Source organism: Colobus angolensis, unplaced genomic scaffold, assembly GCF_000951035.1.
Source record: "Colobus angolensis palliatus isolate OR3802 unplaced genomic scaffold, Cang.pa_1.0 Scaffold77, whole genome shotgun sequence".
NCBI lineage: Eukaryota > Metazoa > Chordata > Mammalia > Primates > Cercopithecidae > Colobus > Colobus angolensis.
The window spans coordinates 4,056,810-4,083,876 of NW_012121487.1; the positions used below are offsets into that span (position 1 = coordinate 4,056,810).

A 27,067-nucleotide genomic window follows, 5' to 3' on the forward strand; every position below is an offset into this window, starting at 1 on the left:
GACCCCCCACCCCGCCTCCCACACATGCATGGAGAGTGCCCCAGGCCTGCTTCTGATTGCTCATCTAATTTCAAACATGTCGATGGCCCTACCTGTCCACAGGAGACCCCAAACTGAGGGGCAGGACCGCTAGGGTGGGCGGGCCCCCTCTTCCTAGTCTGAGTGGGGTCCCTTTCTCTGAGGGCAGGACGTCTGTCCCTGGCCTGATCTCCACTCCTCCGGCTTTGACCCTGCTTGCTTTCCCCCGAGGGACTCAGAATCTGAGAAGCTCCTATGGTGAGACCCCTCTGTCCACCCCCACAGCCTTCCCTGCTCCTGTTCTCTGCCCCACCCTCGGCCACCCCTTGCCATGGGTGGGGGTGGGGGTGAACATTCAGATATCTCAGCCACAGAGGTCGGGTCCCTTCCTCTCTCCCCATGGGAGGCCAGCCAGGGAATGGGGTGCCCCTCAGTGCCCTGGACCCCCATTTTGAGGGCTGCAGTCTGATGAAGCCCCTCTTGGGGTGGGTGAGGAGTCAGGCTCTGCATCGGTGGGAGGCAGGGAGCCTCGGGCCCCCTGGCACTCCGAACTGTAGTAGAAGGAGAGGAGGCGGAAGGAGGGCTGAAGCTCCTCCTGTATGCTGTCCAGAATGTGTGTGAAAGATGGGCGCAGGCGTGGGTTCGGCTGCCAGCAGCGGCTCATCAGCTCCTGCCTGGTGGGTGTGGGGAGCAGGGTCAGAGGCATCCGGGAGCCCCTGCCGCACTCTCAGCCTCCTGCACTGAGGGTCAGTTGGTAGGAGTGGGGATCGTGGGCCATTATGCCTGGGAGAGTGAGAAGGGATTAAATGGGAGTCGTGGGGGTTTGGAACGGGGGGCGCTAATAACTGAGGGTCAGTGGATGTCAAAGCATCAGAGGAGGTGAGCCAGAATCGTGGGTCCAGGTGGGGGAGGGTTGTAGGTAGATCAGCAATGAGGAAGGGGCAGGGGAGGTGACTCACAGCTGAAGGGGACAGCCCTCCAGCTCCTCCAGGACCCCGCCATCCATGACGAACTTGAGCACCTGCTCATTGGACAGGCCCTGGTAGGGTTGTTCAGCCAGGGTCACAATCTCCCAGAGTACCACACCGAAGGACCTGGAGGGCATGCAGGAGCGCCTGAGCCCAGCACCCTTCGTGCTGCTTGGTGCACTCCAAGGGACGGGGGTGTTCCAGGCCCCTCCCCAGATCCCACCTCCACATCCCTGGAGCCCTGTGCTCCAGCTTGGCCCCACCAGACATCCGAGTGGGTGGTGAAGATCCCATCTTTGAGGGACTCAGGGGCCATCCAGCGCACGGGCAGCAGCCCCTTCCCACCCTTGCGGTAATAGTCTGTCTCATACACGTCCCGAGTCATCCCGAAGTCTGGAAAGTGAGGATGAGGGTGGAGGAGGTGTGGGGCATAAGAGCCACACATTTGCTCCCGCCCCTGGAATACCTCTCCCAATCTTCTCATCCTCCAGAGTCACCAAGAACCCTGGAAAGTAGGGGCTCAATGGACCTCAGAGCTCATCCCATCCAAACCCCTCTGCCCTCAGACAAGAGACTAAGATCCAGGGTGAGGGTGACTTGCCAAGGGTCTCACAGGCTGTCAGGACCAGGGCTGTGGGTTTCCTGATGCCTAGCTTAAGGGAGTCTCTCTACTTTTCAGGCCGCCCTCATCTGCCTGGCACCCTCTGTACCCCCGATCTTGACGGTGAAGTCCTGGGACACCATGCAGTTGCGGGCTGCTAGATCTCGGTGCACAAACTTGTTGGCAGCAAGGTAGGCCATGCCGTCTGCAATCTCACCAGCCATCTGGATCATTTGCCCCAGTGCTGGCTGTGGGAGCCCGGGGTTGTTCTAGAGTCAAGATTGGGGGCTGGTGAGGAAGGAACCCAGAGGCTGGTCTCCTGTCCAGAGCTGGCCCCCACCTCCCACACTGTGCCCAGCCCTTCTTTCACTCCCCAGCCCCTGGGCTCAGGGTCTTCCTGTTCCCTACCTCTGCCTCAGGCCGCAAAGATCGAAGATGGCTCTTGAGGTCCCCATGGGTCATTAACTCCATGATGACCAGAGTTGGCTGGCCCTGAGACACCACACCCAGGAGACGCACCTGGGACAGACAAAGGGCCTAGCAAACCCCCTAGCTCCCATTGACCCATTTGGCCAAAAGCCTGATCTGCTACGACTACAGTCTGACTCAGACACCAAATCTGACACTAACCCCAACCATGACTATAACCTGACTCCTGACCTAACAATGACCCTGACCCTAACCCATGACCTTCATCATATCTGATGATCATCACAATCATGAACTTGGCCCAACTTTGGCCTTGAGCCCAATCAGGACTCTAATAATGATCTGGACACCCAATATTGAGCCCCAATCATGACTGATCTCAGCCCTAGCCATGACTCTACCATGGCCCTACTATGACCCTGTTCGACTCTAACCCTAACCATGACCTTCACCCCAATTAGGATCCTAACCATGGTCCCAATCTTGACCTTAATTGTGCCCTAACCTCATCTCTGACCCTTTCTTTCTTACCACATGACTTTTACACTAATTATGACCCTGACAATGCCCCTGGCTCTCCCTTACCACATGGTGACACTTGAAGGCTTTCATGACAGAAGCTTCCTTGAGGAACTCAATGCGTTCCCGTGGGCTGGCCAGCTCATTCACTGTCTTCAGGGCCACGGGTGTCAACTCCTCTCCAGCCTCAAGTCCTCGTGCCAGGCCCTCATATACCATCCCAAAAGAGCCCTGGCCCAGTTCCCGGATTATCGAGATCTGCTCCCGAGGCACCTCCCACTCATCAGGGACATACACTGCAAAGAGTTGGAGGGTTGCAAAGCAAAGATGCGCTCTCTGCCACACCTCACCCCCCAACTTCTCTTCTCCTCTTCTGAAGGGTTCCGGCCCCAAGGCTATCTTCTGCAAGAAGGTCTCCTGGAAGTCTGTCTCTGCTCCTCTCCTGTCTCCCTTTCCCATACCACCTGTCCACCCACTCCCAGACCTACTATCGGAGGCGCTGAAGTACTCCGGATTCACAGAAGCATACAGGGTTCTGTTTCTGCAACGGGAGGTGAGGGCGTCAGGCTGGAAGGGTGCTCAGGAAGGAATGAGCAACATCAGAAGAAGGAAGAAGGACATTTCAAGGAGGAGGGAAGTTACTGACCACACCCCCAGCCTTGGTCAGGGTGACTGCTGGGGATCCCTAAGTACCCTCCAAGCTGGCCTTGGCCCTATTCCTGGTTCTGACAGGGAATAGGGAGGATACAAGAGTAAACGGGCTTCCACCCTGTCAGCTAGTCCCTACAGACAAGCTGATCAAGGTCCAGCCCCATTTTCCTCTTGCAGTCAGCCTTGGAAGGATCTGACATCAGGCATTCTGGAACACATCCCCAGGCCTCCTGCTTCTCCTCCTAATAAGGGACCAGCTTTATTATTTCTCAGCTTGCGCTGAGATTGTGGTGACCAACAATCCCAGTGTGGCTGGAATGAGGGGTTTCCTAGGATGCAGAACTTTTACTGATAAAACCAGGAAAATCCCAGGCTAACCCAGATAAGTTGGTCACCCTAGCTGAGAAGTATGTTTCCTCCATGCCACTGCAGGGGAAGAGTTACTGTCTGTATGGAAGACCTACTGTCTCATCTACCTCCCTTTGACAGACTTTATGATGAGGGCTCAGGGAGAAAAGGGGGTGGGGACTGGTGGGACTTATCATCACCTCTTCTTGCCGTAGAAGAAACCAAGGGCAGCTAGAACGATGAGCAGCGTGAGCCCCACAGGGGTGGCAGTGAGGAGGACATGCAGCCCCCCAGCATCCTCCTCCTCTGGCAATCAGAGGGCAGCAGAGGGTAGAGTCAAAGATGTAGAAGTCAGAGAGAAGGCCATGCTTCTCTTTCCATGCTGGGAGGTGAGGATGGGGAAGGATGCAGGGAAGGGGCCTGTGGTGGGCTGGGGACCAGGTGGGGCTTTTCAGTGATACAGGTCTGTGACAGAGGCTGCATATACCTGGGCCAAGGATGTAGAAGGCAACACTGTCTGTCCAAGAGCCATTGCCAGCCAGTGAGGTTGCCCTAACCCTGGCAGAGTAGTTTCCAGGGGGCAGCAGGGCCAGGTGGACTCCCCCAAACTTCGCATATCGAAGACGGGACACACAAAGCACTGTGGCCTCCTGAAAGTAATGCAGAACAGCTGGCTGGGAAGGCGATGTAGGCACAAAACGGGACTGGGATGGGGATCCCACGGGCACCTACCTCTCCCAAGCGGCGGTACTTGATTTCGTACTTGAGGATGAGTCCGTTGGGGTCTGGTGGCTCGACCCAGCGCAGGAGGACACTGTTCTTGCTGGAGGCCTCCCAGGCCACCTTTCCTGGAATACCATCAGCCTCTCCTGCGGGAAGGGGCATCCAGCAGCCGGGCCAAAAGTGGTTCATCTCACTTTATGTTCAAACCCAAGCTAAACTGGGCTGAGCTGGGAGGTGGGGAAAGCTTTGGGATTATGGGAACTGAGAGGAGCAAGCAAAGCGAGGCTCTGGGGTTAGCAAGAAGTCAAACCCCAAACCCTTGCACAGGGTCCTCGGGGTCGGTGATGGGGATAGAAGGTGTGTGTGTGGGTCACCTACTGTGGGGCATGGTGCGCGCAAAGACGAAGGTGGCGGCGCTGCAGCCCACGGTGTGCGCCGCGTGGTTGCAGGCATGGATGTCGATTCGGTATTCCGTGAAGTGCCGCAGGCCGCTCAGTACCGCTCGCTCACGGGGTACCTTGTCCTCCTGGATCTCGAAATCCGAGCTGTTGCCCCCCAGCCGGAGGGGCCCAGTTGCCCGGCGGTGCCGCCCGGAGTCCCTGGGGAGAGCGAGTCAGAGCCAAGGCCCAGCCCCAAAAGCCACGCCCCTCAGCACGGGCCCTAGTCCTGCTCACCTTTGGGGGCTCTTGTTGATGGACGTCACCTTCCAAGGGGATCTGAGGAGGCCAGGGGTCGCCCTATCAGGCCTGTCCGGATGCACCCCTATGCCCTCTGCAGCGCGCACTGCCTCCAAAAGCACCCACAACCCGGGCCCCGCCCACACAAGCAAGGCCCCGCCCACAAACCCCACCCCTCCAGCAAGACCCGCCCCTCACAGGCCCCACCCATCAGACCGGCCCAGGCCGCGAGCGCTCTTCGCACTTGGGGATGGTGATCGCGTTGTGTAGAAAGTTTTCAAACTTCTTTTGGAACGAGGCCTCTTGCGCCTCCAGCGGGGGCAGAACCTGACCAGGAGGTGGGTGCTGGCAAGGGCAGCAGCCGGACTCCATCTCCGCCTCAGGATCTCCGTCTTCGCGGTCGAAGCGCGGGTCATTGTTGCTGGTGGGCAGCCGCAAGCCTGGCGCCTCAGCGGGAAGACACTAGTAAGACAGGCGGTCTCCCCGCCCCTGATTCCCCCATCTGCCCTGGCCCTGCGCCTCCATCTCCCCTTCCCCACCCGCCCCGCGGCCGGCCTGCGCGTCGTCCCTGCCCACCGCGGTGGCAGTAGTCATTGAGGTAGAGGTCGCCGTCCTCTGCCAGCCGCTGCCACAGCACCAGGTAGTAGGTGAGGTTCCCATTGCGCTGGGTCGGTGGCTTCCAGCGCACCAGGAGGTGGGAGGAGGAGTTGGACGTGGAGATGACGTCCTGGGGCACCGTGGGAGCTAGGAGTGCGAGAAGGATGCAACTCAGGGGTTGTGGGGCTTCCTCTTGAGTACTGTCTAGTAATGAGCCCCTCTCTCTGGGGTCCAACAGCCCTGTTCTCACGAAGAATAGGTGATCCTCATCTCTGCCTTCCTAGAACTCAGTGTTTTGTTTCTGTCCTCCCCTGCTCTGCCATAGGCCCTTCAGTTCCCTCAGCTATTGACTCTGGACTGTCCCAATCCCAGCCCTGCAAGGACCTAGGCAGATGCCCCCTCTTCTTTCTAGGACTCAAGCATCTGGCCTCCCAGCCTCTGTGGGCCAGGTGTTCAGTGCCGCGGTTTCTCTATTTCTGATGCCTGTGCTCCCCTGTTCTCATGGATGCAGGCGTCTGACTGACTCTTGCGCCCTCCAAATGCCTACCTGCAGGCAGCGTTCGGAGGTAGACGATGGGACTCTGGGCTCCTTGATGGGGGCTGTCCTCATCAGTGGTTAGCGTGATGGCCCGCACAAACACTGCGTACTGTGTCCAAGGCTTGAGGGAGGCTAGGGTCACCCCTGGCTCCTGGGTGCGGCTTAGGGGCAGCTCCACATCCAGCAGGTTCCAGCTTTGGGTTCCACAAGCATCTGGACCCACGTGCTCTGTGGCATTCTGGAATGGGCTGAACACCCATCCCCGGGGGTCATTCAATCCCACCCCCAAGTTCTGGCACCTCCCCGCCCCCCTCCCCCGCACTGAATCACTCCAGGACTATCATTGTCCTTCTTCCAGTACGCGTGAGGGCAAAGCCATGACTCCAGACACCTGTTAGACCCTGGCAAAGGTGGGGAGGGGACGGCCTTTGATATCTGTGTCAGTGAAATTTGTAATGATGTATCTCCTCATCCTTAGCAGGGAATATCGAGCTCTAGTTTCAATGAATATTGAAAAAATCTTGCATGGTATAAATAAAACAAGAAAGTGTGTGTGAAAGAGTCCCCTCTCCTAGAAACAGCAAGCAATAAGGTTATCCTAATTCCCCTAAGTGTAATTGCCTGGAACCAGGACCTGGAGACTGCTCCCTTCCCAGTATCTTCACTTAGGCCCTTGAATTGACTTTGGAGGTTTATGAGCCTCCCAAACTATAGGGAAAGTTTTGTGCATGTGCGGTTTTCTAGAGGGTTCCTAGCTTCAACAGCTCCCAAACATGTCCATGACCCTAAAAGGCCAAGACCCATTGCCACAGGGAAATTAAGGGGCCAGAGGCAACTAGCTGGCTGCCTGAAGGCCAGTTTTGGGGCAGGGCTTGGGGAAGCATCACTGGCTTTAGGGGTAGAAGAGGGCTCCCTGGGGGAGATGAAAGTGGGCTCCACATGGGAGATAGCAGAATAGACCACGGGAGACAATGGAACATCACACTGATGTTCATGATATTTGTTTCTTTGGTTTGGGAAGGGGGTGATGGAATTCACGTCGAGCCAGGGACAAAACTTGAGGGAGGTCAGATTGGGTGGTGATGGGGGAACTTGTGGCCCAGCTGGAAGTGCCTGCCTTTGTTGGGACCTGTAAGCAGGAGAGTCCAGGAGCAGCTTGGGGAGGGGTGCATGCGGGCTCATAGTGGGTGTCATGGGAGCAGGCGTCCTGTGAGGCATGACACACTGAGCAGGTCTGGGTCTGTTTGGAGTCAGGGTTGGGCAGGATCTGCAGTGTGTGTCTCTGAGGGAGTATAGCTGCAGCCACACTGCAAGGCAGTGATGTTAGGGAAGCTTCTTGAAGGGCTCCCAAGGTTCTCTGCTCTTCGAGCCCAGAGACAGCTGTGTATAGTTGAGCAGATTGTGAAGTGCCCAAGCCGGGGAGCCAGGGGAGATTCACATTGTAGTCAGGCCAGTGCTCCATAGAGTGCAGTCCACAAACCAGCAGCTTCAGCATCTCCTAGGAGCTTATTAGACATGTGGATTCTTGGGCCCTGCTCAGGATTAACTGAATCAGAAGTAGTGAGGGCGAGGCCCAGGAATTTGTATTTAACAAACTCTCCAGCTGCCCATGCTAGAGACTTTCACCTACCACTGAGACCTAGGAGAGTCTTGGCCATTTGAGTGGGTCTCCTACAACTGACTTCCTTCCTCTATCCTCCCAAGCCAGACCCTGAGCTGGTGGTCAGCTAAGTCCTCTCCATTTTAATTCACAGGAAATGCTTCTAAGCCAGGTGGCCTCCATCTTCTATAATATCTATCAGAGAGAGAGCATGAACTCCTTACTCCTGCCCTCCCAGTCTGCATCCGAAATCCATCTCCCTCCTCTAAGGATGACTCCTTTTGATTCCTAGCCGCGTTTTTGGAGAAGTCCTTCCTGTGGTCTAACCACTATCCTTCTGTTAGGGTCAGTTGACTCTCGCCAAAGAAAAGAGCAGTGTGGTCCCTGGCGGCCCCTGCTCCCTCCCTTCCTAAGGCTTAAAAGAAATGCTGGCAGAGCTGCTCATAAAACTGGCCAAATTAGTGGGTGCTCCCCAAACCGCTGCTGGGGCAGGAGCGTGTGGTCAGTGTAGAACATTAGCATAATGAATTGAAGTTTAATGATCCAAGCCTTCCCAGCACGATGGCTCTCCTGGGCTCTCAGAAGCCCTGTCTTCTCCATTTCACTTGGTGAGGGGAAACCGAGGCACCGAGGCATGAAGAAGGTGAGGGAAGAGAGCCAGACCTGGACCCTACCACGGAGTACAACTTGGGGGTCCTGGCTTCCTGGGTCTTCATAGCCTCGCTGAGCTCCGCCCTCACCTGCCTGTGGTCCCTAAGAAATTGGCCTCGTCCGGCCCCGCCCCCGCTCCGGCCCCGCCCCCAGCACTCACGACTCCTTGTAGTACACGATGAAGCTGAGCAGGTCGCGGGCCTCCAGTGGCTCGTAGCGCTCCCAGCGTAGCAGGATGCGGTCTGCCTCCGTCACGTTGGACACGAAGCGCAGGGTGCGAGTCTGGCCTGGGTGGGAAGAGGGGCCTGCTCTCAACCACGCCTGCCAGCTGCTTGAGCGCCCACCCTGACCCCGCGGCATCCCATTCCCAGTGAGACCGCGAAGAGAACTTCTCAGGCTGTCCCCCTTGAGCACCCCTCCCCCGGGTGCGCGTGTCTAGTGTGTGGCCGCTTGTCCACAGGCACTGGGGTTGGGGTCTCACAGGCGGCGCGGTCTCCGTTGGTGCGCGGGTTGATCTCAGCCTTGTTCTGCCGACCTCGTGTGCCTGTCACCTCCTCCAGTCGGTAGATGTGCTCCAAGCAGAGGCGCGGGTTGAAAGCGAAGTAGATCTTGCCCACGGGAATGGTGAGCCCCGCGGCCACCCAGGACCCTAGCTGCTGTAGGTTCTGGTTGTCCAGCACGTAGAGAGTGTAGTTCCTGGGGGAGGCCAGGAGACCTCGCTTTGCCGGGAGGTGGGGGCAGGGGGTAGGAAAGGGGATGGCTTATGGGTTCCCCCTGGAGGGGTTTTGCTGAGCCCACGGAAGGGGGCACTCAGTGGCCGGCTCACACCAGCACACCGGGGGCATTCGTGCATACCCACTCTGTGCCACTGACCAGGAGTATGATGTCTGCCAAGTGACCCCATCTTTTGATTTTCCTCATCAGTGAAATGGGGTCCACAGCTTCCCTGCCCCCATCCTTCCCTTGACTCTCTTTAAACTGAGCACCGGCTGTGTGCCAGACTCTGGAGGCTTGGGAGACAGGAGGAGGAGTGGTGCTCAGCCTGGGCCATTCCTCTCCAGCTGAGGTGTGGACAACCCTGGGGTACATGCAATGTGTCTGGAGACATGAGAAGCCACAGGGAGCCACTTAACTAGATGGTAACTTTGTTTTTTTTCCTCACTCTGTCACCCAGGCCAGAGTGCAGTGGCCCAGTTGCGGCCCACTGCCGCCTTGACCTCCCGGGCTCAGGTGATCCTCCCACCTCAGCCTCCTCAGTAGCTGAGACTACAGGCATGTACCACCACGGTCGGCTAATTTTGTATTTTTTATAGAGACCGGGTTTCACCATGTTGCCCAGGCTGGTCTCTAACTCCTGGGTTCAAGTGATCCTCCCACCTCGGCCTGCCAAAGTGCTAGGATTACAGGCGTGAGCCACTGCATCTGGTCTGGACGGTTATTTATTTACGTATGTTTTGAGCCAGAGTCTCCCTCTGTCACCCAGGCTGGAGTGTGGTGGTGCGATCTCAGCTCACTGTAACCCCTGTCTCCCAGGTTCAAGTGATTCTCCTGCTTCAGCCTCCTGAGTAGCTGGGACTACAGGTGCCCACCACCACACCTGGCTAATTTTTGTATTTTTAGTAGAGATGGGGTTTCTCCATGTTGGCCAGGCTGGTCTTGAACTCCTGAACAGCATGTGATCCCCCTGCCTCGCCCTCCCAAAGTGCTGGGATTATAGGCGGGAGCCACTGCACCCGGCCTGGATGGTAATTTAAAACTTTTTTTTTTTTTTTTTTAGGATGGAGTCTTTCTCTGTAACTTAGACCCTAGGCTGGAGCGCAGTGGCATGATTTCGGCTCACTGTAATCTCCACCTTCTGGGTTCAAGCAATTCTCCTGCCTCTGTCTCCCAAGTAGCTGGGATTAAAGTCACGTGCCACCACGCCCATCTACTTCTTTTGTATTTTTAGTAGAGATGGGGTTTCACCATGTTGGCCAGGCTGGTCTTGAATTCCTGACCTTGAGTGATCCACCTGCCTCAGCCTCCCAAGGTGCAGGGATTACAGGCGTGAGCCACCGCACCCAGCTCATTCTTTTTATTTTAAAAAAATCCTGGCTATATTATAGGTAGGTCTTGGCTGGCATGTGATAGGAATGGATTTCAAACCCAGGCAGTCTTGCTCTGCAGTTGACAGGACCAGATGATGACAATTATAGCCAACCGTTACAGAGTTCTATGTGACTGTAATTTATATTGTATATACTGTGTTCCAGGCATTGTTTTATGTGCTTTACACATAACAACTTGAGTAATATTCACAACAGCCCTAAGAAGTAAGTAATGTTATATTAACCCTATTTTACAGATTAGAAAACTGAAGACCAGAGAAGTTAACCTACTCAGAGTCACACGGCTAGTGAGTAGCAAAATTGGTTCCAGAGCCCATTCTCTTCACCACTGTTCTGGGAGTGTTGGAGGAAGGAGTGTAATAGAAGGAGCTGGTCAGAGGCCTAACCCTTACCCATCCACCATGGCGTCTCCCCGGATTAGTTTGAGGTTCTTGAAAAAGCCCAGGGACACGAGGGCAAAGGAGTGCTTGATTTTGAGGAAGCCAGTAATGGTTTCTACCAGCCCCAGGCTGTGCTGCAGCTGCGGCTCCAGGTTGTCTAGGGATGGGAAGACAGGGCTGGAGCAGGGAAGGTGATGGGTCCGTGGGGCAAGGGGGCTGAATGGGGGCCCCGGGAGGGTGGACCCTTGGGACTGGGACCCAGGATGATGGAAAATCGTGCTGACTTGGGTCATTGTAAGGGGTGTGTCTGGGAGGAAGGGTACGACCAGGAGGAGGAATGTGGCCCCAAAGTAGGTACTGACAGCCCTGGCGAAGGTTGAGGATGAGGCTTCCCTCCACATGCGTGCAGCCCACCAGATCCTGTGCCGCCTGGATGGAGTCGATGGTCTTGGTGCCTACCTTGCACTCTTTAGGGCACAGCCCCTCGCACTTGTGGCAGAATATGCTAGCAGGAGCAAGCAGATGTCCTGAGCCTTGGACCAGTTTGGGCCTCCTCAGGCCTCCTCACTGCTCCCAGGGTGGCCCCCACCCTCCCTACACTCACCTGCTGCTATTACGGGTGAAGCCAGAAGGGCACTGGGCCAGGCAACTGCCCTGGTGTATGCCGAAGGTGGAGGCACGGCCGGGCACAGAGCGCAGGCTGGCACAGCGCTCAGCTGTGACACAGCGCCAGGACTCATACTGGTAGGTGCCTGGCGGGCAGGCCCACAGGCAGGCACCCTGGAAGTAGAGGTGGCGGCAAGCTACACAGGCACGAGGGTCTTCCGGCTGGCTGCAGCCCCCCAGGCATTCAGTGTGGCAGCACTCGCCCCTCGCTGTGCAAGCCAGCCCATGGGGGCAGGGGCACACTGTGGGGAGAGTGGTATGTTAGACCTTGGCCATGCCCCCTCAGTCCTGGCTGTCCTTCCAATGCTGGCCCCATCCTGTTTCTCTTGGGATGACACTCAATCTGCACCCAGGTCCCTCCCATTCAGATGATACTGGTTGCTGACTCTGTTCCACTCCGATGGGATTCTTGAGGACAAGGACTGTGGCCCTGTCTGTGGCTCCCCAGCTCCCACAGTGCCTAGTCGGGGGTGTCAGAGCTCAGGACAGAGCAGTGACCTTGTCCATCAGGGTTGTTGCTCTCCAGCCTGCTGTCCTGTCTATCCTGTCTAGGCCTGGTGCCCAGATCATGGCTGGGCATGGTGCCAGGGTGAGCGGGCCAGCCTCTCCTGAGCAGCTAGGCCCACGGGCCTGGGAGTGTGTGCAAGGAGGGGCCGACATCCGTCGTTTTACCCACACTCCTGCCCATACCACCCCCACCTCAGCTCCCCACCCTGGGCAGGAGGTGGTTCCAAGCAGCAGTGGGAGGGTTTGGGGTTGGGGGCCCAATTGCCTAAAAACTGCACAGTGGCAACTGGCTGGCTATGGGAACGATCTGTGGGGTAGGGGTCAGCCAGGTCGTGTTGACACTGTACATGAGAGGATGCGCAGCAGCTGTGTTTACAGCCAACAGGGAGGCATCAGGGAGGTGGGGCACAGCCGATGCAGCAGGGATCTGGTTACTCTCCCATCCACCCTGCTGCTGAGGCACTGGGGGCAAGAGGAGCTGACCTCCAGGAGCTGAGTGGAAAAAACCCCCAGGTTGGGGGACCCCAGATCTGCTCCCCACCTCTGAAAGGTTTTCCTCTCCTTTCCTATAACGTTTTGCTTCCTCCTGCACCAGCCATTCCTCTTTTTTCTCCTTCCTCCTTTCTCTACTGCCTTTTTCCTCTCCTTGCATCATCCTAAGGGTACCACCTTACATCTTTGCTGTCACCTGTTCAGTTCTTCACTGATCATCTCCTTTCTTCTCCTGCTCACCCCAAACCTCAACGTCCCATTACAGTACTGCCAGCTGACCCTGGACCACTGTGCTGTGGCCACTCTGAGTACAAACATAGAGCTGCTGCCATGACCCAGGCACCGCTCTGACGCTTTGTAGAGTAACTCATTCCTCATGACACCCAATGATCATTTTACAGCTGAGGAAACTGTGGCACACAGAGGCTAAGTGAACATAGCCAGTAAGTGGTAGAGCTGAGACTTGAACCCAGGCCCTCTGCCACTGCCCCACACTGCTTCTTGTGCTGCCTACTCTCCGTTCGTGCCTGCTGTTTTCCCCCCATGCCCACCTTGAACCTGTCCTTCACCTACTCCATGATGCCATCATGGGCCTACCCCTTAGCTGTCTTATGCCACATTGGTTATTTAACTTTTCTCAGCCTTTGTTTCCTTACCTGCCTCATAGGATGAGTGAGGATTAAAAAACAGTGGCAGCTGAAAGTACTGACCCATACCATCCTGTGACCACCCAGCCCTATGTGACTTTGCTGTTTCTGTTCCCTACACTCATGTTCTGTGCCAGTGCCCACCTCTCTGGCAGTGGCTGGAGGTCCAGCATCTGTAGTCAGTGTGCCCGCTGAAGGTGGTCTTGGCACAGGGCTCGCCAGCAGCACCCAGCACACCAGGGCACACGTCAGCACACTCCTCGCCCAGCTTGTTGCCCACAATGTGGTTCGCGCCAGGTGCTGGCTGCAGCAGTCCCCAGTCAATGGTGGAGAGGTGGCAGAGTTCCTGGTTCTTCTCCACACGGACAGCCCCACGCAGCACAGCCCCAAGCGCAGGCAGTCCCACGTCACGCAGATGCGGCATCTCAAAGATGACCAGTGCGTAGCCCAGGAAGAGGCGCGTCCCGCGGATGACTGCTAGGTTGGGGAAGAGGTCGCGCAGGCTCTCCAGTCCGTAGACGCGGAAGAGCAGCAGGTAGTCGGTGACCTGGGTGAGGCGAGGGAAGCTGAGGCCACGGAAGTCCTCCCCGGTGGCTGTGAACATGAGCAGGATCTGCAGGTGGCCCTCCACCACGCTGCAGTTCTCCAGCCGACGAAGCTCTGCCACCTCTGAGCGAATGTCCAGGCTGGGACACACTGTGGGCATACATGGCATGCAGCATTGAGTACAGCCCAGGTCAAACTCCCCATCCAGTCCTGGCAGCTTTGGAGGGGAGCCACACTGGCAGCAGGACAATGAGTGAGAAGCCAGGCTCTGCTCCGGGTGTGGGGTGGCCTCCTCCCTGGGCCCCAGAGGGCTCACCTGCAGCCTGCAGGGTCTCTACCAGATGAACCACACAGGCAAAAATGAACTCCTGACCCTCTCTCCCAAGCCCATTTTCCCTTCTTAGTTAATAGCAAATTCATTCTTGCAGTCAGGCTCCCAACCTAAAGTCACTCTTAACACCTTTCTTTTTCACCTTCTACATCCTGTAGGTTTATCTTTAACATATGTCCAGAATCTGAACTGCTTGTCGACACCTTCACAGCTTCCACCATCATCTTCCCCTGGATTGACAGTAATAGCCTCCCAAACTGTCTCCCCAATTCCACCCTTGTCCCTCTTTGGGACGTTCTCCACTCTGCAGCCAGAGTGATCTCAAAACACAGATTGATCACATTTCTCCTCTGCATATAACCCCTCATGACTTCCATCTGTCTTGATCTTGTTACAGCCTGTGGGGCCCTGCACGATTTGAGCCCCTGGAGCCTCTCTGATTTCATCCTTTTTATCTTCTTCAGCCACATTGACTTCTTTGCTATTCCTTATATATAACAGGAGCTTTACTACTATAACAAGCCAGCAAAGCTCCTACCTCGGGGTCTTTGTCTTTCTCTCCCTTCTGGCCAGAACCCTCTTCCCTCTACATGGCTTTCTCACCTCCATAAGTCTGGCCAAATGTCCCCTTCTCAAAGAGGCCTTCTCTGACCATCCAATTTTATTTATTTATTTATTTGATACGGAGTCTTACTCTGTCACCCAGGCTAGTGTGCAGTGGCACAATCTCAGCTCACTGCAGCTCCATCTCCCGGGTTCAAGCGATTCTCCTGCCTCAGCCTCCCAAGTAGCTGAGATTACAGGTGCCCGCCACCACACCCAGCTAATTTTTTGCATTTTTAGTAGAGATGAGGTTTTACCATGTTGGCCAGGCTGGTCTCCAACTCGTGACCTCAATCGATCCACCCACCTTGGCCTCCCAAAGTGCTGGGATTACAGGTGTGAGCCACCATGCCCGGCCTGAACATCCTATTTAAAATTGACTTCTATTTTCACTGGTTGGGTGCAGTGGCTCACATCTGTAATTCCAGCACTTTGGGAGGCCAAGGTGGAAAGGATACTTGAGCCTAAGAGTTCAAGACCAGCCTGGGCAACATGGTGAAACCCTATCTTTACAAAAATATACAAAAAGTAGCCAGGCATGGTGGTGCACACCTATAGTCTCAGCTACTCAGGAGGTTGAGGTGGGAGGATCTCTTGAGCCCAGGAGGTCAAGGCTACAGTGAGCCGTGATCATGCCACTGCACTCAGCCTGGGTGACGGAGACCCTGTCTAAAGATAATTATAATAAAATAAATAAAATAAAATTGTGACACTCTTTACTCCCCCTTCTGCTTTATTTTTCTCTATAATTCTTAAAACTGACTAGTGTGTGTGTGTGTGTTTGTGTGTGTATAATATTTTGAGACAGGGTCTCACTCTGTTGCCCAGGCTAGAGTGTAGTGGCAGGATCATAGTTCGCTGCATCCTTGAACTCCTGGCCTCTTCAAGTAATCCCTCCGCCTCAGCCTTCCAAAGTGATGGGATTACAGATATCAACTATCATGCCTGGCCATATACTTATTTTTAACACTGGCTAAAATATAATTTATATATTAATATAGATATTAATTTATAGAAACAGATATATTTTGTTTATTGTAAGCTTCATAAGGGCAGGGATATTTGTATAATTCATGTTGTACCCTAGTAGCTGGTATAGCTCCTGGCACAAAATTGGCCCTCAATAAATATCTGATGAATGAATGAATGAGTGAATTCTGTGACTGGGAAGAAGTGATCTGAGCTTTACAGGTCCCGTGTCTCTCCCAGCCCTAAGGGAGTTAGATGCCTGTTCCCTGAATTAATTTGATTACTCTTGAAGGGACATTCCATTGCTAAAGATTCAAGTTTCAGTTCCTCAGCCTGACATTGCAGGGTATAGATAAACCATTCCTTACTAATGCCTCCAGCCTCAGAAGGGTCCTTCAGCCTCTAGGGACAGACCTACCTTCCCTGACCCTCTGGCCTGGAGTTAATCACTTCCCTTTCAGGCTCAGCTACACTTAGTCCAGCGCCCACATCAGATTACCTGGGGGCATTGCTCCAAAATTTTTGTATACATCTCTGTCACCCCCTCCAAGGAGGGTGAGACCCTTGTCAGCTCTGCATTCCCCCAGTTGTGCCCAGTCCAGGGCTGGAACCACTGGGCACTCAGGAACCATGGACAATGGATGTCTGGATCCCAAGTCCACTCCTTCCTTGGGGACCTGGATGTGTCTGGCTTCTTCACTACAGCCCAAGCCCCACTTCTGTTTCTCTCCCTGGACTCACTTGCTCCCAAGAGGGCCTTCCGTGGCTCCCCACTGCAGAAGATTCAAGTTTGAATGTTTCAGCCTGACATTCAGCTCCTGACAATGTCTCCAGCCTCTACTTCCTTTCCCACCGAGCCCTCCAGTGTTATCACAAACACCACACGCCACACGCCACGCTATCCAGGCCTCATTCCTGATAGTTTGTTAAGAGAGGTGGGCAGGCAAGGCTGGCTCCCTGGGGGTTACTTCACATCTTCTCCCCATTGTCATTAATGGTCCTGAGCTTGGCTCTGCCCAGCAGCTGTGTGTGTGTGTGTGTGTGTGTGTGTGTGTGTGTGTGCGCGCGTGTGTCTGAGCCCACACAGGTACACACACAAAAAAGAGGGAGAGAGAATGAGAAAACACTTCTATCCCTTCCAGGCAAAAGCCAATCAGGCTCTGCCAGGCAGATGGGGGTTCTCTCAGGCGCCCACTTCCCATCATGCCCCTGCCTCTCCAGGGCTCCCCTGATGGGAGTCATTTGGAAAAACAAATCTAAAACCTTCACAGTTTAACCCCTGCCTTCCCTCAGGACCTGGCTCTATGCAGAGCTGCACTGGGAACAGAACATCTGGGTCCCCTAATCAAATACTAGCCCCTCCAAGGACGTGCTTCTGTCCTGACAACCACACTCCCAGCTGGCATCTGCTGTGCAGAAGGTGGGGGGGTTTGGTGGTTGGGGGAGTGGTGCTATGCCTTACAGACAGAGGCTCTGAGACTAGCACCCTTCAGGGGACCTCCTACCTAGCCCATTGCATCACTCTCCCGTCTCCATGGGAAGAGAAGGCTTCCCTGCCCCTGGGAGCCCCCAGTCTGAGGAGCATCATAGGACCCCTGGGGCAAGCAGAGAGTCTGGATTCCTGAGCTGCTTCAGTTTGGAAGAGAATGGTGGGACTGGGGAAGGGGATACCTCTTACTCCTTCCCTTTTTGAAGCTTCCACCCTCAGCTCTTTTTCCTCTTTCTACCAAGCCCTCAGTACCTCCATGAGGGTCATTTAGTCTATAGAGTCCCCCTGCCCCTCCTCTCTAAAACGTATTCATGGGAAGTATATAGCCTGCGGGACAGGCCCTGGGGTGTTGAGGAAAAGCAATCTTTCCCCAAAACCAGCCTTCCTCCCTGTAGGGATTGGGCCCTAAGAGGCGGGACACAGGACAGGGCTCTGGAGGCAGGAGCTCAGGACCCAGTCTAGATTTACCCTTAGTTCTCGGAACTGCAGTTTCCTGTAGGCAACATTGCCTCCATTACTTAATGGTGCCTGGTTCTCAGCTACCTATCCCACCCCTGTCTCTTCCCATTTAGTGGCCCTAGAGATGACTTGTAACACTCTCATGGCCTCATTTGGGTTTTCAGGCAAGCTTCACTGGGATCGCAGCTTAACTAGTAGGGATGGAAGACATCTACTCATTCTCATTTTGCAGCTCTTCTCACCTCTCAGGGAGCTGAGGGAAAAACACCTTTATGTGGGGAACTAACAGCTTTTTCTTCTGGGTAGTTCTCTGGAGAGCTAACCCCAGCCTCCGTGTTCCAGTGCAGAGTAAGTGGATGTTCTGTGGCTGCAAGCTCAGTTGTTTGGCCTCCCAGCTGGCTGGGAGGGAGGTAGGGGTCTGGGAGCCAGTTCTGGGGACTCACCCTTTACTGTATCCAGGCCAAATCCCAACGACAGGAAGATCACAGGCAGGCATGCTCCCCAGGGCCACAGACTAGGCACTGCCATTGTCCCAGCCCTGGCTTGTGTCCAGTCCCAGCTCTCCTCCTGGTGACCCTGGGGAGAAGGGTTTGACAAGCCCTAAGGGACACAGAGACCAGGGTTCAGATAGGAGAGGGAGGGCAGGGACAGAGAGACAAGGAGTCCCACACAGAGATATCAGGAGACGGAAAAAAAGAAATGAGAGTCACAGAGACACAAAGACAGTGACAGGCAGCTGGAGACAGAGAGACTCAGCATGAGATTGAGAGATGGGGACAGAGATGCAGACAGTGACAGGGAGAGTCTCGGGCCTCCAGAGGGAGAAAATGACACAGGGTTCTGAGCAAAAGGCAGGCCCAGAGGCCAGCCAACCCTGAGGGCAGAGCAGAAGTCTGGGGACCGCTCCCAAGGAAGGCAGCAGGGGTCCCGGGGTGCGTGGGACTCCACAGGGAGAGTCTCCCTGGATCCCTCTGGGCGCGCGGCCCCCCAGCGCCAGCTGACGGCGCTGACTGCGGTCTTTCCCAGGGCGGGCACGCAGGGGCCGCGCCCAGCTCCCGCCCTCCCCGCCCCCCGCCGAAACAGATTGGTTCGCAGGGACCTCTCCGTTCTCTCCGCCCCTCCAGCCAAGCCAAAATATTTAGCCTGACAACTGAGGGGAGGACAGATCTGTTGGGGAAATAAGGCCAAAATACGGGGGGGGAGGGGAAGGGTGGGCCAAGAACTGAACTTCCTCAAATCCCGCTGCGGCTGCAGCGGGTCCCCCCAACCCTTTGTCCCCACCACAGGCTTCTTCCAAGTGAGGCTGCACCGCCGGAGGGGCAGCCAGCGCCCGGGCTTCTGGGGAGGACTGTGTCTAGATTCTCCTTCCTGGTGCTTTGACACCTGCCGGGTAACTTCTGGCAGCCTCGACCCGGGAGAACGTGGACAGCCCTTGGCCTCTCAGAGCCCCTCTCAGCCTCCCAGGAGGCCTCCCTGTCCTCTTTGGAGACCCCTTAGCGCCAGGCTCCGTCACCGCCTAGTCCCTTAGTTCTGACCAATATCCCGATGAAGAAGGCGATCACTGTGTGGGGCTCTGCCTCCGTCTGGTCACCTTCTTGAACTCAGGCTGCTTGGTCGGTCAGGGTGTCCCTGCCTCGGGGATTTGGGGGACCATCCGTGCTGGGGCCTTGGCGGAGAGGAGAACCGTGAGCCTCTAGGAGGCCATCCTTCGCCTGCTTCCTGGGGCTTTGCCTGTCTCCCCGCCAAGAGAGACCCCTCTTCCTCTCACTCTCCTCAGCTTGAGACGGATGGGTTCGTGCAGCCACAGAGGCTTGCGCGGTGGGAGGGGTTGGGACCAGCCTTCTGCTGCCCTGGGTGCTGGGGATCCCGGGGCTTTCCAGGTGCGCGGCCACCAAGGTACACGGTCCTCAGCTCCACCCGCGGGCGGCTCCTGCGTCCGAGGAGCTAAGAGATCTATTAATTTCTTCACGAATAAATCGATGCTCTTGTCAGGGAGGCAATCGATGTCAGCTCTGCCCTGCCTTACCCTATCCTGCCCCGGGGCCGGCGCTGGCTGGCCGGGGTCAGGGACTGAAGCTGAGACCTGAGGCGTTGCTGATTGGGGGCTGCAGATCGCACCCCCAGCCACCCAGCCCGGGCGGATAGCTCGCTCCTTTGCGCGCGGGCTTCTCGCGCCACCCTGTGGCTTCTCTTGGAGGCGCGGTCTTGGCTTTCTGGACTCCCTCCGGCCGGATCAAGCGACCCTTCCCTTTCTCCGCCCGGTCTGTGTCTTCCTCCCCAGGTTCTGCGATTGATCTTTGGTAGTCCTTTTCCTTTTCTTCGGAGAGTTCGGAGAATGTTCTACCTAACTTACTCCAAGTGACATGCGCACTCCCCCAGGCACGCACGCGGTGAGGATGGAGCGCTGAGGCTGGGGCTGGCTAGGATGACCTGGACAGCAACCTTTCCTCAACACAGTCATCTTCCCTCCTCCCCAAATGTAAAAATGCAGCTGCTTTAAGCTGAGAGAAATAACGTATCAACTTTCCACCCTCGGCCTCAGCAGACACCTCGGAGGCGTTCTGCTGCGGCCCCTCTGCATCTCCCGGAGCTGGGGGGATCCTCGGGGAGAAGGCTGACGCTGGGAGCCCCTAACAGGAGAGGGGGCAGAGTTGGGGGCGTCAGAGGGGAGAGAAGGGGGTGGAGACCAGGGGCGGGGCCGCGCCGGGCGGGGGCGACTGGCTCCGCCCTTTCCTGGCGGCTGGGTCTTTAACACCGCCCAGCGCACATGTCGGGGGAGGCCTGGCAGCAGCAGCTGGGAGCGCACAGACGGCTGCCCCGCCGGAGCAAGGCGGGCGCCGCCGCGATGCTGCAAGGCGGACGGCGCGGGCAGCTCGGCTGGCACAGCTGGGTTGCGGGGCCGGGCAGCCTGCTGGCTTGGCTGATGTTGGCATCTGCGGGCGCCTCACCCTGCCCCGATGCCTGCTGCCCCCACGGCTCCTCGGGACTGCGATGCACACGGGATGGGGCCCTGGATAGCCTCCACCACCTGCCCGGCGCAGAGAACCTGACTGAACTGTGAGTGTCCGGCGGGCGAGGGGGCGCGGGGACAGGCAGGAATTGCCATGCCCCGAGGGCGCGGACTCTCCGCTCGTTTGCTTGATCAGGCAGGGCCAGTACAGCGGAAGGCTGGCACGACGCAGCCTTCGGCGGTGCACGGGCGTTCCTCCGCAGCCGCCGCTGCCCTAGCAAGCTTTACGGTCACTGCCTGGATGTTCCCTAGTGTTCAGGGCAGCTGGGTCGCCGGCTTCAGGGAGATCGAGGGGGGAATCTCCGTGGACCAGGTCTGAGAGAGCCTAGCCGTCTAGAAGCCGCTTTCTGGAGCTCATTCAGAGGCTCCTGCTCTGTCCCACAGAGAAAGGTGGTTACCAGCAGAGAAGTCCCCAGTTTGACACCCTTACTACCTTTTCCCTTTTCTAGGGGCAAGCCAGCCCCCACCCACTTCTTTGTTATGAGGAGGCAACCCCAGCTTTTCTCCTGGAATTGGGGATTGAGCTGGCTGGCACTGGTGGGAGGTGGTAGGGAGCTGAGTGGTTGAGCTCTCCTTTTTCCATTTTTACCATTCCTTCCCCCAGAACCCCTTGATGTGGATCTGGGAAATGGGACCCCCTCCTGGATTTTCTCTCCCCACTCCCATCTCCCTCTCCAACTTGGGGCGGGCAGTCAGGGCCCTTGCTGAGAGACCCTCCTCCCTTTGGTACACAAAGCTGGGAGGAATCTTCAGCATTCTGCAGGACTCTGACATTCTGCAGGAATTGGTTACAAAATACTGAAGTACTTTTTAGCAGCTGGTGAAACCTATGGGAGTATGCAGTGATGACTGGCCTGGAGGTACTCAGGCATCACATGGTGATGGCTGGAAAATGCTTGAATATTACATATGGCTATCATGGCCAGCAAGACATCTAGAAGAGGGGAGGAACTGCTAGAAAATCCTCCTCCTGTGGCCTGGGGTTTACAGGGTGGACAAGGAACCCTGGCCCTGTGTAGTGATGGGCTGGAAAGTATCAAGGTGAGGATCATCACTGTCTGGAAGTTACTTGAGCAGCTTGCAATAATTGGCACTGAGTTACTCGGGTATCTCATGGTAATCAACGGGAAGGTACTCAATATCTCTCTCTAATAGCTCCAGGGAGACCAGGAGTAGAGGAGATGGCCTTGTCTTGGTCTGCGCCTACGTCTCTGCATAATGGGAGGGGGCATGAGAGACAGGCTGCCAGTCCTAGTCCAGTTCTCTCATCACCCTGGGCCTTCACACTGGGGTCCAGACTCCTGAGTGCTTGCCATCAGGGCTTGCATTTCCCAACTCCTTCCAAGTCCCAAGTGGGTCCAGCAGGGTAGGGATGGGAGTGGTAGGGGAAGTGGACAGGCCAGGACTGGGGACTAGGAGGCGTGCAGGGTGGCAAGCTGAGATGTCCCCCTGGGTGGGGTTGCAGCCTGACACCCCCTCCTCACTGCCTGCACAGCCCCTCCCTCCTCCCTCACCCGCAGAGCTAACGAGGAGATAATGGACTCGAATAGACAGATTGATTATGAATCCAAACGAATGAGGCAGCTTTGAGCACGCTGGCCTGACAGCTCACACACACCCTGCCAGCCCACTGCATTCTCACTCCCTCCCTGGGTCCCTACAGTTTGAAACCTTCTGGGCAGGGGCTGGGGGATGGGTAGAATAGGGACCTGGCCTCCCTTGTAGTCAGTGGAGGTTACTTTCTAGGTCTCCACTAAGTCCACAGGGAAACTTAGGATCTGATCCTGGCTGTCCTGGTGGGGCCAAGGCTGGAAAGGGAGGAAAGGAGGAAGGGAGGGGTCACTTAAGCTGGTCCTGGTTCCTATAAGGTAGGGAAAATTAGAGGGTAGAGGGGGAGAGTTCTGAGAACCAGCAGTGAGTCAGGGGCCCCTGGCATGTGTTTTGTGGGGTGGGGGGGGGCACACTAACATGTCACTGCAGGGCAGCTGAGTTCTCAGGAACTCCCTGGTACGTCAGATCCAGCAGTCAGGCAGGGCCCAGGGCATCAGCCGTCCCCTAGACCTGAATGCCTACTCATTCTTCTTTCGTTCTTGTCTGTCTTGCTTTCTGTAGCTATCTGTCCTTATCTATCTGTCTCACTGTCTCCCTTCCCTTATCTGTCTTCCTTCTTACTTGTCACTATCTCTCTGACAGTCTCTTCCTGTCAGTTTCTCTTTCAGTGTCTCTGTTTCACTCTCTCTTTGTTTTTCTGCCCTTCTGCCCCCACCCTCCTCATTGAACCTTTCCATCTTTGTCTCTCTCTCTTTCTCTCTCTCTCGCTGTGTAAGTCAGCCAGTCTGTGCCTCTTCTCCCCTCCCCAACACTCTGACTGCATCCTCTCATTGCTCCTCTCCTCTTTCCTGGGTCCCTCCTTGGGGTCCCTGACTGATAGCCTCTAAGCCTCTTGCTTGATCTGCTGAAAAGGTGGTAGGGGAGGTTTCGGTGGAGTAGGGGTTGCTGCTTGGGTGTGGAGAGGGGCCAGAGGCTATGGGGGTGCAGAGATGTTTGTATGTGTATATGTGTGTGTGTGTTTGTGTAGTGCAGGTGAGCCTGGGCAGTGGCCCTTGGCGGGCACGTTTGGGAACATACATTTGCATGAGCACAGGCTTTGTCTGTGCTGGGTGGGGTAGTGGCAGGGATGAGCCTTGACCCTCTGTGGTAACAAGTGTTTCAGTATAACCTCCCATTGGTGAGCGTGTGCCAGGCATGCCTGATATAAAAGCAGAACAACAATGTGAGAATAGATTTGTGTGTGTGCACGTGAGAGATGGATATGAGCTGTGTTTCTGTGTGTCCATGTGTGAGCCTCTTCCTGCAGGCACATGTGCATGTGCATGGCGTCATCTGTGCAGATGCTTATGCCTCTGCGTGTGTGCATGTGCATACCTGCATGTGTGCATGTGTGCAAGAGGTATGTGAGAGTGTGCATATGTGTGTCTGGGAATCCATACATGTGTGCGCTTGTGTGTTCATGCACACACACGTGCATGTGCATATGTATGCATTCGTGTGTGCATGCCATGTAAGTGTGTATGCAGGTCTGAACAGATGCATATGCGTGTGCCTGTGATGTGCATGTGGCATGTGCCTGTGTCTTGTGAGGGAGCAGGTGGGTTGGCATGGGAACCCAAGTGTGGGCCTGAGCCCTGTGACTCCCATCTCCTCTCCCCACAGCTACATCGAGAACCAGCAGCATCTGCAGCATCTGGAGCTCCGTGACCTGAGGGGCCTGGGGGAGCTGAGAAACCTGTGAGGAAAATGGGGACTGTGGGTGTGGAGCTCAGCATGGGCCTGGGGGAGACCAGAAGGTCAGGGAGGGCTCAAGGGTCTGAGTGCCTGGGAGGACCTGAGAGGCTGAGGACTGAGGAACTGGGAGAGGTCAGGAAGCTCAGGGCTTTGAGGGGTCTAGGGTAGTTGAGGAAACAATGAGGGGCCTGAGGAGGGGTAGGAGTTCAGCACGGGGGACTGGGAGGCTGGGATGGGCAGGGAGGGCCAGGGGCCCAGAGTAGCTGAGACCTAGGGACTGATCCTCCTGCACCCCTCCCCAGCACCATCGTGAAGAGTGGTCTCCGTTTGGTGGCGCCAGATGCCTTCCATTTCACTCCTCGGCTCAGTCACCTGTGAGTGTGGCCAGTGCTGGGCAGTGGGGATTGGCGAGGACACCCAGACTTGGGCTGCTAATGGGCTTGGCTCTCCCCAGGGAATGATTGCGAGGGGCCCAAGCCTGGTCAGGGAAGTCACCTCACCCGTTCTCCTGGGGCTTCCTCCCATCTCCCTCAGGGATGGCATGCTCTTGCCCCTGCCAGCTAGAGGTCCTCCTTGCCATCTCACTTCCATGGTCCATGCTGCAAGGATACATCTCATACGTGCCTGCCCTATTTTTCTTCCCAGGGCTCAGATACACACCAGTGCAAAGGGAGCAAGCGTCAGGAGCAGGACTCCTGTGTTCTGGCTGGGACTCCGTTTCCCAGGGACGCATTGACTTGGCTCCTAGGACATCCTGGGAGCTGGGGTGTTAGGTCTGCCACTTGTCACCCTCCTCATTCTTGGGAGTCATAGCTATCCCTCCTGTAGAGCAGCGGACCCCAACTTTTTTGGCACCAGAGACTGGTTTCATGGAAGACAATTTTACCACAGATGGTTCGGGAGGGGAGGATGATTTCAGGATGAAGCTGTTCCACCTCAGATTATGAGGCGTTAGTTAGATTCTCAAAAGGAGCGCACAACCTAGATCCCTCGCATGCGCAGTAGTTCACAGAATCTAATGCCGCTGTTGATGTGACAGGAGGCGGAGCTCAGGCTGTAATGCTCACTCACCGCTGCTCACCTCACGCTATGCGGCCCGGTTCCTAACAGACCACATATTTACCCTGTTTATAGCCCCTCTTCCTTGCTGTCCCTCTCTTTTTCTTTAATTTATTTTTTAAGAGTCAGGATCTCCCTCTGTTGCTCAGGCTGGAGAACAGTGGCACTATTTACCCATCTGTGGCCTGAGAATTGAAGACCCCTGCTGCAGGACAGAGAGGGTCATGGGATGGGCAGGAGAGACCATCAGAGTCCCCGGCAGCCCCTCCAGCTGGCCTTCTGAGGGCGGGAGTTCAGCTCCCCTGTCCCCCAACACGAGCAGGCGGAGAGATGGGAAGGATGGTGGGGCTGATATTCATGGAGTTATGCGGGGTCCTCTACACTCTCCTGTGTCCAGCAATTTAACAAAGCAAAATAAAGTGATGTCATATCACCATCTATGCACCGGGGCTTCAGTTAAAAACGTGTTCAATGACACTTCACGATACTTATGTCAATGAATCTTCACAATCAACCTGGTGAGAGAGAGAGTGTTCTAGCCCCCATTTCATAGATGAGAATCCTGAAAATCAGAGAGGTTGAGTTACTGGACTGAGGTCACACAGCTGTAAGTGGCAGGATAGAACTTACACCCACTCTATCTGGCTCTAGAGTGGGTTGTGTCTTTGGTCCCTATGTGTTGGTACCTCTCCAACCCAGCCGCCACAAATTCTAGGTTGACTAGGAAAAGAGAGGGGTCAGGATAGGCCCCTCAGAGGCAGAGGGTCCCAGCAGCAGCAGCCTGGCAAAGGGCACAGGACACTGGGGCTCCTACATCATTTTCCTGTGTGGCCAGGCCCCTGCTGGGCTCACTTTTTCCACCCCTACAACGTGGGGGCTGGGGGTGTGGGTCCTTTCCCGCCTGACCTTTTAGTCCCTGAGGAGGGCCTGGAAGGAGGAGGTGGAGGGGACCTGAGGAAGTGCGTTGAGTTCCTTGTGGTCAGGTAGGGTCAAGGGAGTGTGGCAACCTCAATCCTCCCCCTCTTCCTCTGGCTCTGTCCTGGGCTCTGTGGGGAGGGGAGCACAGATGGAGCCCTTCCCCCAGCTGTGGCCTCAGCACTTTGCCAGCTGGGGCCAAAGCAGTGGGGGAGGGAGGAGCGGCTGTTCCCTCAGATCCCCTCCCTGGGGTCTGGAGAGGGGGCTAAGTAGGGTTAACCCTTGTTGTCCCAGGGAAAGGAGTGGGACTCAAAAAGCCCTCCACCACGCCCCCCGATCCATCCACACACACTGCCTTCCAGGGCTTGTTCTGGCTGCCTAGGCTGGGGAGGGGGAGCCAGATGTCAACTTCTTTCTCGGCTCCTCCCCTCCCTCACTCTGGGTCAGAGTGAGGTCGGGTCACTCAAGGGGTCTGTCTTGCTGTGTCTCCACGCCTGTAGGAATCTCTCCTTCAATGCTCTGGAGTCTCTCTCCTGGAAAACTGTGCAGGGCCTCTCCTTACAGGAACTGTGAGTGGGGGCACTTCCAGGGACAAGAGCACCAAGTGTGTGTGTGCCTGCGTGCACTTGGGTCTGTGGGATGGCATTGGGTCACTGTGTCTGTGTGGCACTACTGGGGGGTCTCTTTGGGGACTATGTGCATGCCAGTGAAACCCCCATCAAAGCAGAGGCTGCAGGACCACCCGTTAAGGGGGCTACTGCCCGGGGGAGCTGGCCTGGATGACTGTGTGTGTGCTGGGCCTGGCTGAGCAGATCATAGGCCCACTGTGTGTCCACGGCACATCTGACAACATTCCCAGGGCACACTGCACAGGGTTGAGTGGGGCAGCAGGGGTCCGTGTGTACCTGGTGGGCAGTTAAGGCCTCTGATTCACTCTGGGAGGCTGTGCCCTTCCCTCCTTGTCACCATGCTGAGAGCCCTTGCCTGGTTTCTCATCCTGAGGAGCCTGGGGTGAGGGAGCCCCATGCATCCCTCAGCTATCAGCTGTCTTGTCTTCCACTTTCTGCATTCAATTTCTTTCATTTTTACATTATTTTTTCTTTTTGTGGAGTTGGGGTTTTGCCATGTTGCCCAGGCTGATCTTGAACTCCTGGGCTCAAGCTGTCTTCTGCCTCAGCCTCCCAAAGTGCCAGGATAACAGGTGTGACTCACTGTGCCTGGCCTATTTCTTTTCTCTTTTCTTTCTTCCTTCCTTCCTTCCTTCCTTCCTTCCTTCCTTCC

The 27,067-nt window shown here is 56.0% G+C and overlaps 2 protein-coding genes across 5 annotated transcripts in view; one reads left to right on the forward strand and one right to left on the reverse strand.

Moving 5' to 3' along the window:
- NTRK1 (neurotrophic tyrosine kinase, receptor, type 1) overlaps positions 1-27,067 on the forward strand; it is a 66,860-nt gene that overhangs the window by 25,831 nt on the left and 13,962 nt on the right. For 3 of the 4 annotated variants that reach the window (XM_011928454.1, XM_011928456.1, XM_011928457.1), the window contains exons 1-4: positions 19,849-20,574; positions 23,741-23,815; positions 24,115-24,186; positions 26,287-26,355. In XM_011928454.1, the coding sequence (XP_011783844.1) occupies positions 20,285-20,574; positions 23,741-23,815; positions 24,115-24,186; positions 26,287-26,355 (506 nt within the window). In that variant the 5' untranslated portion in view covers positions 19,849-20,284. Of the gene's footprint in view, positions 1-1,665; positions 1,779-19,848; positions 20,575-23,740; positions 23,816-24,114; positions 24,187-26,286; positions 26,356-27,067 lie in introns of those variants that run through there. The other variant, XM_011928458.1, reaches the window with a different exon arrangement.
- Positions 449-18,344, reverse strand: INSRR (insulin receptor-related receptor). Its single transcript, XM_011928459.1, has 22 exons — positions 17,961-18,344; positions 13,265-13,816; positions 11,413-11,716; positions 11,171-11,313; positions 10,821-10,965; positions 8,802-9,016; positions 8,481-8,607; positions 6,079-6,317; positions 5,511-5,678; positions 5,179-5,374; positions 4,932-4,973; positions 4,636-4,856; positions 4,267-4,403; positions 4,022-4,184; positions 3,735-3,840; positions 3,024-3,076; positions 2,602-2,831; positions 1,996-2,106; positions 1,697-1,856; positions 1,250-1,379; positions 978-1,112; positions 449-692 (listed from the first exon to the last, which is right to left on the reverse strand). The coding sequence occupies exons 1-22, from the start codon at positions 18,043-18,045 to the stop codon at positions 449-451; spliced, it is 3,906 nt and encodes a 1,301-aa protein (XP_011783849.1). The 5' UTR covers positions 18,046-18,344.